Source organism: Nicotiana tabacum, chromosome 13 (assembly GCF_000715075.1).
Source record: "Nicotiana tabacum cultivar K326 chromosome 13, ASM71507v2, whole genome shotgun sequence".
In the NCBI taxonomy this organism is placed as follows: Eukaryota; Viridiplantae; Streptophyta; class Magnoliopsida; order Solanales; family Solanaceae; genus Nicotiana; species Nicotiana tabacum.
Genome location: NC_134092.1, coordinates 93,119,241 through 93,133,725, shown reverse-complemented (window position 1 = coordinate 93,133,725; position 14,485 = coordinate 93,119,241). Strand labels below are relative to the sequence as shown.

The window sequence follows — 14,485 nt, the reverse complement described above, 5'->3', positions numbered from 1 at the left end:
CTCATTAACACTGGCTCGCGACTCATCAATCAGAACTATATCATTGGCGAATAACATGCACCATGACACCTCCCCTTGAATATGGTGTGTTAACACGTTGATCACTGGGGCGAATAAGAACGGTCTAAGCGGAGAACTTTGGTGTAACCCCATTACAACTGGAAAATGCATAGAGTAGTCTCCTCCTGTTCTAACCCGAGTCTTAGCCCCATCATACGAGTCCTTAATTGCCATAATGTAGGGATCCGAAACACCTAAACTTAAAATCTTCGCTCCGGTTCGAAGGTAACGTGTCGCAACACTAAATCTTGGAAAACATCCATTTGTAGATCCCCTGCCCTCTGCGTTGAAACTTGACAGATGCCTAAAAGGTGACGTAATAATCTTCACTTTTTCATGGTCGGCAAATACTAGTACGTAGTACTATTCTCAAACACAGATTTCCCTTTCTCATTTTTCCACCCACGTGTTTCATTTCTCCAAAGACTTTCAGAACCCAACTCTTTGCTGTATATCAAATTCAATTCAATTCAATTAACCCCCAAAAGGAAGGAAGAAAAAATATCCCAATATTCTCTCAAAGATTCTGCCTTTCAATATTTTTCTGAATATCTCTCTCTCTAGTTCTGTGTAATCTAATTCCTGTTGGGCTTATTCATTAAATAATTATGACGGTTTGGAGCCGGGCAGTGGTAAGATGGCGATGTAGTAGAGCCACCAATTTAACCCACCGGGGTTTATGTTATAATAAACCTTCTAAAACCGACCTTAAAGTACCGCCGGCGGTGGCGAATTTGCCGGCAGGTTCTCCGGCAAGTAGTTTTAAAGACAAGGGCAGAAATGTGCAGTGGGTGTTTCTGGGTTGTCCAGGTGTGGGGAAAGGAACGTATGCAGCTCGACTTTCAAAGCTTCTTGGCGTACCTCACATAGCTACTGGTGATCTCGTTCGTCACGAACTCTCCTCTCATGGAGCCCTCGCTTCTCAGGTCTAAATTTCATGTATTTTTTTATGGGTTTAGTTTTAAATTTTAGCCCCAAGATTTTGCAAGATGAGAAGAGGGAATTTAAATTAATTTGTATAGGCTACAACGTTTTTGGCTTCTGTTTTTGGAAATATCCAGATTCCTGTTTAAAAGTTTTAATCTTTATAGAGTGTGTGTGTGTGTGTGTGTGTGTGTGTGTATGCTTAATGTTTAAGTGATGGTGTGGAAAAGTGTCCATCGTTTGCCTGAAGAATATGTGTGTGTGTGTGGAATATGTAAGTGATGGAGTGGAGAAGTTTCCATCTTTTGCCTGAAGGATTTAGGAAACTATTTATGAAGTTGGACCTGTGGTTTGACATCTGTATTTTGTAATAAAATGAAGGATTCCTATAAGGCCTGCATTAGATGAGATCTGCTTATGGTTTAGTTGCCGTCGGATTCATCAGTCTAGAATCTTTTTCCCGAGGCTGCAGAAAAGCAGTCAATACGATTTTTTTTTTTTATATGTAATCTAGTGTAGGATTCAAGGAACTTGCTACTACATAAACAAACCATACACGACTTTATCAAAAAGTCTAGTTTAACAGGAAAAAATGTAATTCCCAAAAACTTGTAATACATAAAGTTTGCAGGCCAAAACACCAGAGTTTATAGAAAGTAACTCATCTACTAAGATAATGGATCTACAAATCAGCATTGGGAACCTCAACCTAAATTCCAGGTTCAATGGTGAAACTTCCCAACCTTTTATCTTTGACTTGTTTTAGAAAGTTTGATATAATTTCAAACTTACTCAATGGTAAAATCAGAAGCCACTTTGTGTAATAATATGGCAACCATGAGCAGATGAAAAAGTTGCAACAGGTTTTATGGCATCTTTTAGAGTGAGGTAATAACTAAGTAATAAAGCAGGAAGTTGCAAGTTTCCCATGTCAGTGGCGTGAGAGATAAATATGTAGTAGTTCTTACATTCAGATGTATATTTTAGGTCTTTGCCCATTATCTTACAATCAAATTAGACTTAAGTTAAAATCATTTTTTAGCATTTGTTCCCCTGACCCTGGACGATATAATCATTAAAAGAAAATCGTCAGCAGATAATAAATCTTATAAGTCAAAGAAAACAATATTTTTGGTCACGGGAGTATTATTTTGCTTTCTCATGAATTCTGGCATATTTTTCCGATAAAATAAATAAATTTTATTTTGTCTGATAAACAAATAAGAGAGTGACAGATCTATGCTTTTGGTGCTTCTTCAATCTATTGTATTGAATGAGTTACTTCTGTAGTAAGGCAAATCAGATTCCTATGCTTATATAGTATGTGAAAATATGAAACTACATATATCAGCTTTTGGTTGATTCTGCTCTTTATTTGCTTCACTATCCTCTTTTCCCCTCTAAAATTGTTCTATTGACTAATTTTCTTTATTTACTTTGTTCCTTCTTTTTCAGCTTGTCGATATTGTCAACCAAGGGAAATTAATCTCAGATGAAATTATAATAGATTTGCTGTCCAAGCGACTTGAAGCTGGAGAAGCTAAGGGTGAAGCAGGATTTATTCTTGATGGATTTCCTCGAACTATACATCAGGCGGTGAGCCAGTTATTTTGTAATAACTTGCAAAGATACATTAACCTATGTCGTTGCTGGATAAACATCTCCAATAGGGTTAACTTTCTAATCTGAATGAAATCCTTTTCTTATAATACTTCTTATTTATATGTGTATTGTTAACATTTATGTTTACAAGCGTGAACTGGGTTAAGATCTCGTACATCTATCTCCGAATGAAATCCTTTTCTTATGATACTTCTTATTTATATGTGTATTGTTAACATTTATGTTTACAAGCGTTAACTGGGTTAAGATCTCGTACAGCTATCTACTTTTAATAGGCCATACTTTCTTTTCACTGTTTGGCATCTGGCACACAGAGGCTTGCATAGAGGAAATGTATGAATGTTCTATATAGGCAAGGGTGTGTTACTGTAACAGGTTAATGGTTATGGCTGAACCTGGAACATTGCTTCTCAGACCAAAGTTGAATCTGCTGTTGGACGAAATGAACGAATAAAGTACAAAAGTTGGAAAGTAACAAGAAAGCTTGATATGGTATTTTTCAATAGGGTGAAATTTTAAAGAATGAAGCTCTTTGAAGTTGGGTAATTGGATTCCAAACTAGAGTAGAATGTAAATGGTGCTTGATCTTACATGAAATATGTTATTCTTTATATTTTATGTCTAAGTTTCTGCAAAGAGCAAAACTCTGAACTATATAAGCTTTTTGCAGTCATTTTAACCAGTGCTTATTGCTCTTATAGATGAAAATTATGGAGATAAGAGCAAATATCTGTGTTAAGCATATCTTATTAGTTGTTTCTTAGATTCTTCTAGTGAAACCTGATCTCTGGACGAGGGTCCTTGCAACACATTTTCACAAGTTATTATATTTCAATTTTATGTAATTAATTATCAATATTTGTGGCTTGTTTGAGCAAACATGTATATCATCTTATATGTTCTCTTAATTGCTACTACGAACTTCTAGAGCTTGCTTCTTATTCTTATGTCGTCATGTAAGTAATGTCCTTAAAAAGTTTAACTTTGTGCATATCAGATTTTTTCATTACTGTTAGTCTTTATAATGCATTAACCTCTTCTCAGAGCTGCCGAATTAAAGGCTTCAATTAGTTCTCATATTTCATTCACAACTGCCTTATACTTTTCTACCTTCTTAACGTCAAGCCTATAATTGTGACTATTAAGATTGTTTCACTGGCATAAAAATTTTCTGTGACTATTCTTACTAATTATGCGCATTAGCTGGTTATTTTGGTAACTTTATAGAATTAATAATTTGTCCTCCGGGCCTAGAGAACTATTTTCTTGTAATAAGGATGTCATAAACAGCATTGAGGATATGTTCCAGTTCTCGTTTTCTCTTTAAGAAAATATAGCCTTTCAGTCATGGTTTTATTCTCTGTTTCTCCACTTTGTATGAGACAAAGGCCAAATATAATCTCAGAACTAAACGCCCTTGCGTTAGTGCAATTATGGACATTGAGCACTTTTAGAACTGTCAGTTGGCACCAATATTAACTAGTTTGGGCGCCTTTTGTTGGATTTAATAGCTTGGTGGTTGAATGATTGCATTTTCTGTTAGGATTATGTGTCAGTTTTAAAAGGCTTACTGTTTCATGTTACTGATTAAAAGAGTTACACCTTTAGGGTTTTATGTCTTTGTTTTGATTAGAGTCTAAACTGCCGTATTTGGTAGAACTTTGCTATTGGTGCTTAACCCATCTTCTATTTCTTTGTTGCTTTATTTATTATTATGTTATCTGTGACTGACTGCTGCACCAATATTTGTGGGATTAGAACAATTTCAAGATTATTGGAGTTGTCATTAGCTTCATAACAAGGGAACAACTTATCAGAAGGTAGAGGGATGAACTAATTGAGGATGTAGTCAACTGGCTGCTATTAGAGCTGCAAAGCAGTATGGTGCGCTGTCATATTTGTTGGCTGCTGTACTTGAATCTGTTGAGAGAAATTCTTGGATATTTTTCATGTCCCATAACTAAACATGTCAACTCGCGCAAATGAAGATAAACAGAATCTTTTAAGTATGGATATGTTGAGAGATTCTAATTCAGATATCGGGGTGAAAGCTGCATCTTTGTCAAGTTTCTGGATTTTAGGTACTTGTTATAAACCCCTCTCCCTTCTTCACTATTGAAATAAGGTAGAGGTAGGACCAGAGCATGGTTATCTTTTGGCATTCTTTTATGCGAAGTCAACTCGATGTCTTCACTAATGATATAAGGTTTGCTGTACTAGGGCTGCTTGCTGGAGTCTCTTCACCAGTTTAGAAGAACTCATTGCAGGTCCAAGCAAGATGATGGTTTCAGCTGACTTTTAAGTTCCCAACTGTTTTGGGTTTGATTAACTTTGTTTGTTTAATGTAGTATTACCAATACTAGCAAAGTGGGGGTTTCCTTATGTGTTTGAAGCTGTTGTTTTCTGTTAGTCTGAGAGTAAAAGCAGCAATAGAAAATTCTTCTTGGTTAAAGTTTTCTTCATGAGTTTATGTTTTTTTTAAATGTCTTCCTGAGTTTATGTTTAGTCAGTCCTTATCCCTTATTGCTTTATTGGTCAGTAATTTCCCCTTTCCTTTCTTTACCATGAGTCTCAAGCTATGTTGCTCTGAGTCTTCAAAATCCTCGCCACACCCGTGTCGACACGACATGGGTGTGAGTGTAGGATCCATACTGGATTTGGTCAACTTACCTTAGGTGCTTTGACTACATAATCGAGAAGTATAGATTGATTGGGTATTGGTTTGATTTTTGGGTATATATATATAAATATGTAAATGAAAGTGTTTATAAAGAATTAAATTTTATTAGTTTGAGTTCAAATGTTCAATAACTTTAATTTATCGATACATATACTTATATGTCGTAATATGCATTTATTGGCCATATTCCCGCGCCTGTATCCAGCACTTGGATCCATACTTTGAATCCTAAAAGTTATGTGATGAAGAATCCGACCTCTAGATCTGTGCCCGTATCAGATACGCATACCCGAGTCCGAACAACATAGGTCTGAAGTGAGAGCAACTTTGTTGTACCCAGACTTCACTATCTTCTCCATGAGAGATACATTCTCAATTCTTAAACCTGTTCATTTTCTGTTTTTTCTCAAACATGTATGTGTGTCTCACTGTCAGTATTGTGAACTGAGATTACTTGATCACTTGGTTTTTTTCCAAAATCAACTTGCTCATTGGATAAACAAACATCTCATGTTCAGAGCGAGCTTGGAGGTTGAATCCCCAGGCTGCCTGTTCTATTCCATTTCAATCGACTACTGCATATAAATGTAACTATGTGAAAAGTGTGTGTTGCTTATATACTATATGCATATACGCAGTCATTGATGTACTTCTTAATCGTTCCAGCTCTTGTTATTTTCACCCTGTTCAGAAGTTTGTGTCATATGTCAATCGACCCTTTCTCTCGCAAATTATGCGTGGACCACCATAACTGTTCACTTACTAGTAAAACCCCAGGCTCTGAAGTCTTAAATGTCAGAGTAAAATTAGGATGCTGGGACCAGGAGATATGTCTGTCGGCTCCTCTCTTCTTTTCTGTTCTGCAGTTCATCTCGTTTTCAAATTCGACATCTCGTGTCTCGTTGATAAACATTCTTGATCATTGACTACTTGTACCTGGTATGGCAGATGTCAGCATTGTTCTTATGACACTCTACCATTTCCCTTTCAAAATATGTGTAAACTACGATCCACTATTTTGCGGTGATGTTGGGGTTGACTTGACTGTTTTGGTGAGTCAATGGGTGGATAAATATTATTTCCTGGTGTGTAAAGACAAAAACTGAGTTATGTTTGCGCCCTGCATGTTGTCAATGGGCAACACTTCCAAATATGCCTGTGCTTTCAAGATATATGTAAACTATGATCCACTATTTTGCGGTGATGTTGGGGTAGACTTGACTGTTTTGGTGAGTCAATGGGTAGATAAATATTATTTCTTGGCGTGTAAAGACCAAAACTGAGTTATGTTTGCGCCCTGCATGCTGTCAATGGGCAATAGTTCCAAATATGCCTGTGCTTTCTGGATGTTTCATCGATAAGCCTCAAGTTGAGTCTAGATGGTCAGTCTGGCCTAGCCTCACCTCTGATCATTGTCCTAGGATTATCTTCTCTTTTCTTGTTCTTGGGACCAAAAGCTCCTAACAGAAGCATTAATATGACTTTGTCGGAGCTGCAGCCCCTTCTTTTCTTCCCGGCTGTATGTCTCTTCTATTGCTTGCTTTTTCCAGATTAATAATAGTCAACTACATGTAGTGTCATAGACTTGTATATCTTCTCAATTTCTTTCATCTTGATGCTTAGATCTGGACCCATCACTCTCTGGAATTTTGTTATTTTTGGCCAAAGCTCCTGAGGTCGCCGGTCATATCTTTGTTGCCACCAGAATTTGTGAGTGCTTTTGAAATTTTGTCAACAAACTGGATCCAATGAGCAAAAGCTGAATTTTTATCGTCAAGTGTTCAAGCAAGGCTATTTTTATATTCTGGACCTTGTTGACTTCACCTACCACTTTGACATAGCACCTTTTCCCTTGTAAATTTGTTTTTTTAGTTCAGTCAGACCTTGTTTTACAATTGAAGCGCTCTGCAGTCCTTGGTTCCTATAGTTGGAGGTTCTGTTTCTTCTATTATTGGACCTAGAGATGAAACAGATCTGATCTGTCTAAAGGTCCAAGCCAAGAATTATCAGCAGTGTAAGTAGTCCATGGTTGTCTGCTCCTCTGGTTACTAGCTTAGCTGTTTTGTGCACTGAAATCATTATGATCAATTTCATCTCCCAGTAAAGATACAAAGTATATCGTCTGAATCCAATTCTTCATGTGTTGTTTGGTTGTTTAGGAAATCTTAGAGGGAGTAACGGACATCGACTTGGTGATTAATTTGAAGCTCCGGGAAGATGCATTGATTGCTAAGTGCTTAGGAAGAAGGATTTGTAGCGAGTGTGGAGGTAATTACAATGTTGCATGCATTGATATCAAGGGTGATGGCGACAAAACTAGAATGTACATGCCTCCCCTACTCCCTCCTCCGCATTGTGAAAACAAACTTATTACGCGGTCTGATGACACTGAAGATGTTGTGAAGGAACGCCTCCGCATCTACCATGAAACGGTATTGCTCTACTTCAACTTTTCTCTCTTATTTATAATGTCTCATGACAAATTTCAGTCTCAGTTTACTTCCTGGGTACAGTCATGCATTAATCAAATCTGGGGTATTATGTTGTTCCTGCAGAGCCGACCAGTGGAGGACTTTTATCGCAGGCGGGGTAAGCTGTTGGAGTTTGATCTCCCTGGAGGGATTCCAGAGTCGTGGCCAAAGTTACTTCAGGCTTTGAATATCTATGACGATGAGGATAAGAAGTCTGCAGCAGCATGATATTATTTGTCTTGTCAGTAGTTGTACTAGTGTTATAGGTTCATTCTTTTCATGCATGTTGGAAATGCGTGGGCCTTCATTCTATTTAAAAGCAGGATAACGGGGTTCTCCATCCCTTCTCTTTCTCCCTCACAGTTGTATAATTGTATTATGCTAAGGCAACTGTAACAGTTGTATGATATTTCTTGCAAGTTTCTTGTCGATAAAGGTCACCGGAGCTGTATATTTACCTTGGTGCGTCATGTGATAGTGGATGCATTTAGTGTTAGACTGGAGAGAAAATAGTTTTTGCGTGTTCCGTCATATCATATCTATGTGTGCTAGAACTATGCTGCTACCTTTGGACGTACTGGCAAGTTGTTCTGAGATGCCTACCAACGGGTCTTTGTTAAATGAATAGCTTTTGTTTGCTTCTCTGTTTTCATGCTTTCTTCTTAGTCATCTGTACTAACTAACATTAGTAGAGTGTCTTCTTCTTTCTATGTAAATTCAAAGCTATGATATCCTTATAAACCACTTAAATGTGAATCATCATTTCACCAACCGAAGACATAACTAGGCACCCAGAACCGTTTATGCTTTTCCCAGAGCTAATTTGCCCAGTTTGGGTCATCTAGTTTAGCCCATTTGCAATTTCAAGCTGTGATTGAAGCTTTTGACTTTGTTTCTTCAGATATATTGTTCTCCTCTCTGAAAATTTTCAAGTGTACTTAGCTTACAGAATTAATTTTAATTTTTCTAGTCCTTCTCATCATCATCATATCCGCAAAATCTAGAAATAAACTAACTTGCAAATCCTTGTCTCTATTTTTTTTTTCATTCACAATATGCTTATGCTTTTCTGGGTCCTCAATCGGTTTTTAGGATTGGATTTGAATTTAGAAAGTCCAATGGTACATATAGAAGAGAATTACAACTTAATAAGCTCACCACTTGGAAACCTTATTTTTTGTTCATGGCGTATAGTTTTGCCCATTTGTATTTTCATGGAGATTCAATATAACCAAAAATGTACTATGCTTGTATTAACATTGTGGGGGTTCAAGCTGGTATTTATTATTTATTGTGCTCTGTTTACAATTAACAGTGTGTTGATCCCAACTTGTTTGCCTTTGGTAACACGCTTTTGTATACATATACTTATATGGATTTATTATTCCTTTTATTCATTGCAATTGATTAAGATAAAAGGGTTTGTTCAATATGAAGGCAATTATGCGTTTGGATCCTATAAACATGTTCTTTTATATGTTTCTTCCTTGAAATAAAATACATCATAATTTTGGTTTCTTTTGTTACCAAATATAGCATGATATTATTAGAATATTTATAAGTTCTCACAAAGAGTACATATATTTTACATATATATAAATTTTATAATAGTAATAAGAATATTTTTCATTAAGTCCTCAGACTAGCATGATGATTTTTCGTGTTCGTCTTTTCATCATGTTCTTGTGTTTATAAAGTTCCGCCACTGTTTTATGAACTTCTTATAATATCATGATTAATTATAAGAACTAATTGTTGGTTATGGCCTACAGAAGTATGGTGCTTACTTTTTATGTGCCCATATGAAATCAGTCAACATTTTGCTTGAGTTGGGTATTAAGGTAAATTATTCTAAGATGATATTTTTGAGTTTTCTTTTATGTCATGTATTTAGGAGTAGCAATGATGATCAACCTTAATAAAAGAAATTAAATTATATGATAACATAAAGTTAAGTGATTAAATTAGAATGACATCTACTTAGCCTGGTTATCTTATTAAAATGATTACACGACCCTACAGAGTGGTAACTATTAATGGCCTCATCGCTGGTTGTCCCTCTATTAAAATGTTGGGCAAGTGTCGGGGAATTACCCACATTGAATACGAGCAAAGTGAAAATTGCTCATACCTTTCAGACTTTGGCGAGATTAATTGGAATGAGATAGTAAACCTTTAAGTTTGAAAATTATCTTATGTCCATAGGTATAAATTATTTATATGTATTTTGGTTTACTAGTTTGAAAAAGTGAAGTAAATTATATGCGTGGGTTGCAACCTCTATCCACAGGAAGGTTTAGAGTTTATTAAGAATTCGGTATTTCATGCGATTCGATTTTGATGAAGTTTATTTTATAACTTATGTAAGTTTATCCTTCTTTTGCAGTTTTCACAGTTTTTTCTACTGCTATTTTAATTAGAATACTCGAATTCCAATACTTTCAGTTACAATTATACTGAAATAGGAGGAGAGAGTCCTTCTCATTTTAGGGTGCTTGGATTTGGACCTGACACTCCGTGTGAACGAACCACTAATTTCTATTGAATCAAGTAGCTAATTATGAGAGGCGAGAACGATCCAATTGTCTAAGTCTAATGCTCATACAAACCTATATAAGTCAAAGCATTAGGAGTTCTATATTTAGTAGCGATAAGTTCAAAGCTTAAATTAAGGCAGTTAATGAACAATTCGTAAGCTCTGACAAGGCATTAGCCAGCACTCTTCTGAAGAGACTCTCAAGTATAACTTTTGACATAAGTTGTATGATGCGTGAGCATATTATGGAGATGAGAGACATTATTGCTAAACTCAAGTCTCTTGAGATTGATATGTCCGAATCATTCGTTGTACATTTTGTTCTCATTTTTCTTCCTACGGAATATAATACGTTCAAGATTTCTTGTAACAAACATAAAGATAAATGATCAATTAATGAGCTCTTCATCATGTGTATTCAAGAAGAAAAGAGGGTAAAGCATTAGACACTTGAAAGTGTTAATTTGGTGACTCATGATAAGAGAAATGCGAATAAAGGCAAAAGTGTTCCCATAAAGAAGAAAGACACTTTAACAAAGATATTTGTCATTTCTGTAAAAAGATGGGACACTAGAAGAAATATTGCCCCAATACAAGAAATGACTAGAGAAGAAAGGTAATTGTACCTTTGTATGTTATGAATTTAGCTTTACTGAAGTTTCTGATAAAATATGGTGGATTAATTCTGGTTCAACAATTTATGTTGCCAAAATCATGCAGGGTTTTTTAACTTTCAGGACACCGATGGAAAGGTTAACAATACACCTATTCTGCCAATAGTATGCGTTCACGTGTGGAAAACATGAGGGCTTATAGGCTCATTTCAAAGAATGGATTTCAATTAGACTTGAAAAAACACTTTTTATATTTCATTATTTTCTAGAAATTTAATTTCTATTTCAGGACTATCAATTAGTAGATATGATTTTAATTTTTATTATTCTTCAGTGAAACTTTTGAAAGATAATAAAGCTGTTGATTTTGAAAATTGAAATAGAAAGTTATATAAACTTGAGCTAGACCCCACATTTGAATGTGATATTTTAACTTTGCATGATCAAGAAATTGGTGCTAAGCAATGTATTATTAATAAGAACTCATCAAATCTTTACCACAAGAGATTATTGATACATCTCTATTGATAGGGTCAAAAGGTTAGCTAATGATGAAGTTCTAAAAACTTTTGATTTTTCTGACTTTGGGACTTGTATGAACGGCGTAAAGGGCAAGCAGACCAACAAATCTACCACAGGTGCCAAAAGGAGTTCTCAATTGCTTGAGATCATACATGCAAATATATGTGAACCTTTTCCTACCCCTTGCTTGAATGGTAAGAAATATGTTTTCTTATTTTTATGACTATTCAAGATATATGTATCTTTAGTTTTTGTTTAACAAAAAGCACTTCATACTTTTAAATTTTACAAAATATAGTAAAGAAACTGGAGCTTAGATAAAAAATATAAGATCTGACAGGGGCGAAAAATATTATGGTAGGTACATAAATAGGGAATAAGTTAAGGGCTCATTTATTGAGTTCCTTAAAAGCAAATGTATAGTCGCTCAATATACCATACCAGGAACACCGCAATAAAATAGTATAATAGAAAGAATGAACCGAATATTAATAGATATGACAAGAAGCTTGATTAACAGATCAAGTTTACTTTTATTTTATGCAGTGAAGCATTAAAAGCTACTGTATATATTTTATATAGGGTTCTATCCATTCCTAAGACACCTTTTGAATTATAAAAAAAGAAGAAAATTTAGTTTAAGCCATTTATACGTTTGGGATGTCCAACTGAGGTAAGGGTTTATAACCTACAATTAAAGAAGTTGGACGAGAGAATGAGAAGTAGTTAACTCTAAATGATTTAAGTTTTAATATCCTTCTCGTTCTCCTAAAATTGTTAAGGCAAGAAATGAAAATTTCTTAAGGATCATGAAGTATGTGGGAGTAATTTGACTCAAAAGGTAGAACTAAAAAAAATAAGGGAACCACCTTTGGTACATTTATACATTGGATACTTGAATATTGATTAGACTAATTCTCATGAATTATTTAAATAATAAGTTCAAGAAGCACCACCGTTTGAGGAACCACATGAAGATCAACCTGCTTTACCTGAACCTATTCAAGAAAAGTCTGAACCAATGGGTGTAAGAAAATCCTTAAGAGTTCGAAAATCAATAATTTCTGATGACAACGTTGTATATATCTAAGAGTCTAATTACGATATTGGACTAAAAGATGATCCATGATCATTTTCACAAGCCATGAGTAGAGAAAACTCCATACTTTAGAATGATGCCCTGAAAGAAGAGTTAGAATCAATGACTAAAAATAAAGTTCGGGATCTCATCGAATTACCAAATGGAGCCTCTAATGTGGAATCCGAATGGGTTCTTAAAACCAAAAGAGACTCACCTGGTAATATTGAATAAAATATTTCACTCAAAAAGAAGACATTGATTATCATAAAACCTTCTCTCTAGTATCAAAGAGTGATTCATTAAGAATAACCATTCCATTAGTAGCTTATGTTGATTTAGGGCTACATCAAATGGATGTGAAATAATTTTCTTGAATGGGATCTTGAAGAAGAGGTATATATGTGTCGGCCTAAAGGATTTTGTGGTAACGGTAAACATTATCTTATTTGCAAGTTGAATAAATTTATTTATGGGCTAAAGCATGCTTTTCGCCAATGGTATCTCAAATTCAATAACGTTGTGTCTTTATTTGGATTTACAGTAAACATCGTTGATTAATCTATATACCTTAAGATAAGTGGGAGAGAATATATTTTTCTAGTCTTATATGTGAATAATATTTTGCTTGTAAGTAGTGATAATGGGATTATTGAATGAGATTAAACAGTTTCTTATGCAGAATTTTAAAGTAAAGGTTATAGGTTAAGCCTCTTATATCATTGACATAGAGATTCATAGAGATACATCCAAAAGTTACCTGGATTGTCTCAAAGGGCCTACATTGAAAGAATTATGGAAAGATTTGGAATGAGAAATACTTCACTTATAGAGGCACCCATAATTAAAGGTGACAAATTCTTATTAAATTAATGCCCACAAAATGCATTGAAAAGGACCAAAAAGGGCATTATTTATGCTTTACTTATTGGGAGCCTTATATATGCACAAGTCTACACTAAACCTGATATTGTTTGTGCGATATGGATGCTTGATGATATCAAAGAAACCATGGTCTTGACCCTTGAAAAGTTGGTAAAATAGTTTTGAGATATTTGCAAGGAATCAAGGATTTTAAATTCACATACAAATATTCTGACTCATAAGAGGTCATTAGATATTCAGACTCTGATTTGTGTGGATGCAAAGACATTGGTAAATCTAACTTAGGATACATTTTCCTTCTTGTTGTACGTGCTATGTCTTGGAGAAGTGTCAAGCAGACCAGTATTGCAACATTCACTATAGAAGCTGAATTTATAGCATGCTATACATTAACCTATGTGCACTTTAATATTAAAGGTTTTGTTGGAGTTATTCTTGTTAGAAATTAGCGTCTCTTTAATTAGAGACATTTAATATGGCTCACATATTAGGTAATAAATTATTTAACATGTCTCCAAATACTAATTAATCAGATAATATCTATAATTACGCAAATGAATCCGATTGTTTTCTTGATGGGGGGAACCAATTTATTAAGAGACTGTCACGACCCAAAATCCATTGTAGATCGTGATGGCGCCTAATGCCGCCGTCAGGCAAGCCAAAGGTAATTTACTAATTCAATTACCCATCTTTATTACCTTTGAATTCAAATTTTTTATTTAACTAATTAGTATAAAATAGAATTTACAGAGTGAAACAATGATGGTTATGTGAACTACCGTACCAAACATCCAGTAGGTACCCCCAAAACCCGGTGTCACAAGTACATGAGCATCAACTAGAAAAAATATAATAAATACAATATCTATTTGGAATACAAATTAGATATGAGTATATAAATAACTTTGATGGAGACTCTATAGTTGCGGATTCGTAGCATGGAATACAGCTCACCATAAGTCCCCGCGATAGCTGCGTCTCTACGCCCAAAATATTACTAGACATAAATGTACCTACATCAAAATATGTATCAAGTGTAGTATGAGTACGTAAACAACGTGTACCCAGTAAGTATCAAGTCTAATCTTG

At 34.9% G+C, this 14,485-nt stretch overlaps 1 protein-coding gene across 1 annotated transcript; it reads left to right on the top strand.

The window, feature by feature from the left end:
* Positions 1-430: 430 nt before the first annotated feature.
* On the top strand, positions 431-8,215 carry LOC107762502 (putative adenylate kinase 6, chloroplastic). The gene is made up of 4 exons (XM_016580861.2): positions 431-986; positions 2,440-2,580; positions 7,447-7,719; positions 7,843-8,215. The coding sequence occupies exons 1-4, from the start codon at positions 669-671 to the stop codon at positions 7,984-7,986; spliced, it is 876 nt and encodes a 291-aa protein (XP_016436347.1). The 5' UTR covers positions 431-668; the 3' UTR covers positions 7,987-8,215.
* Positions 8,216-14,485: the final 6,270 nt, after the last annotated feature.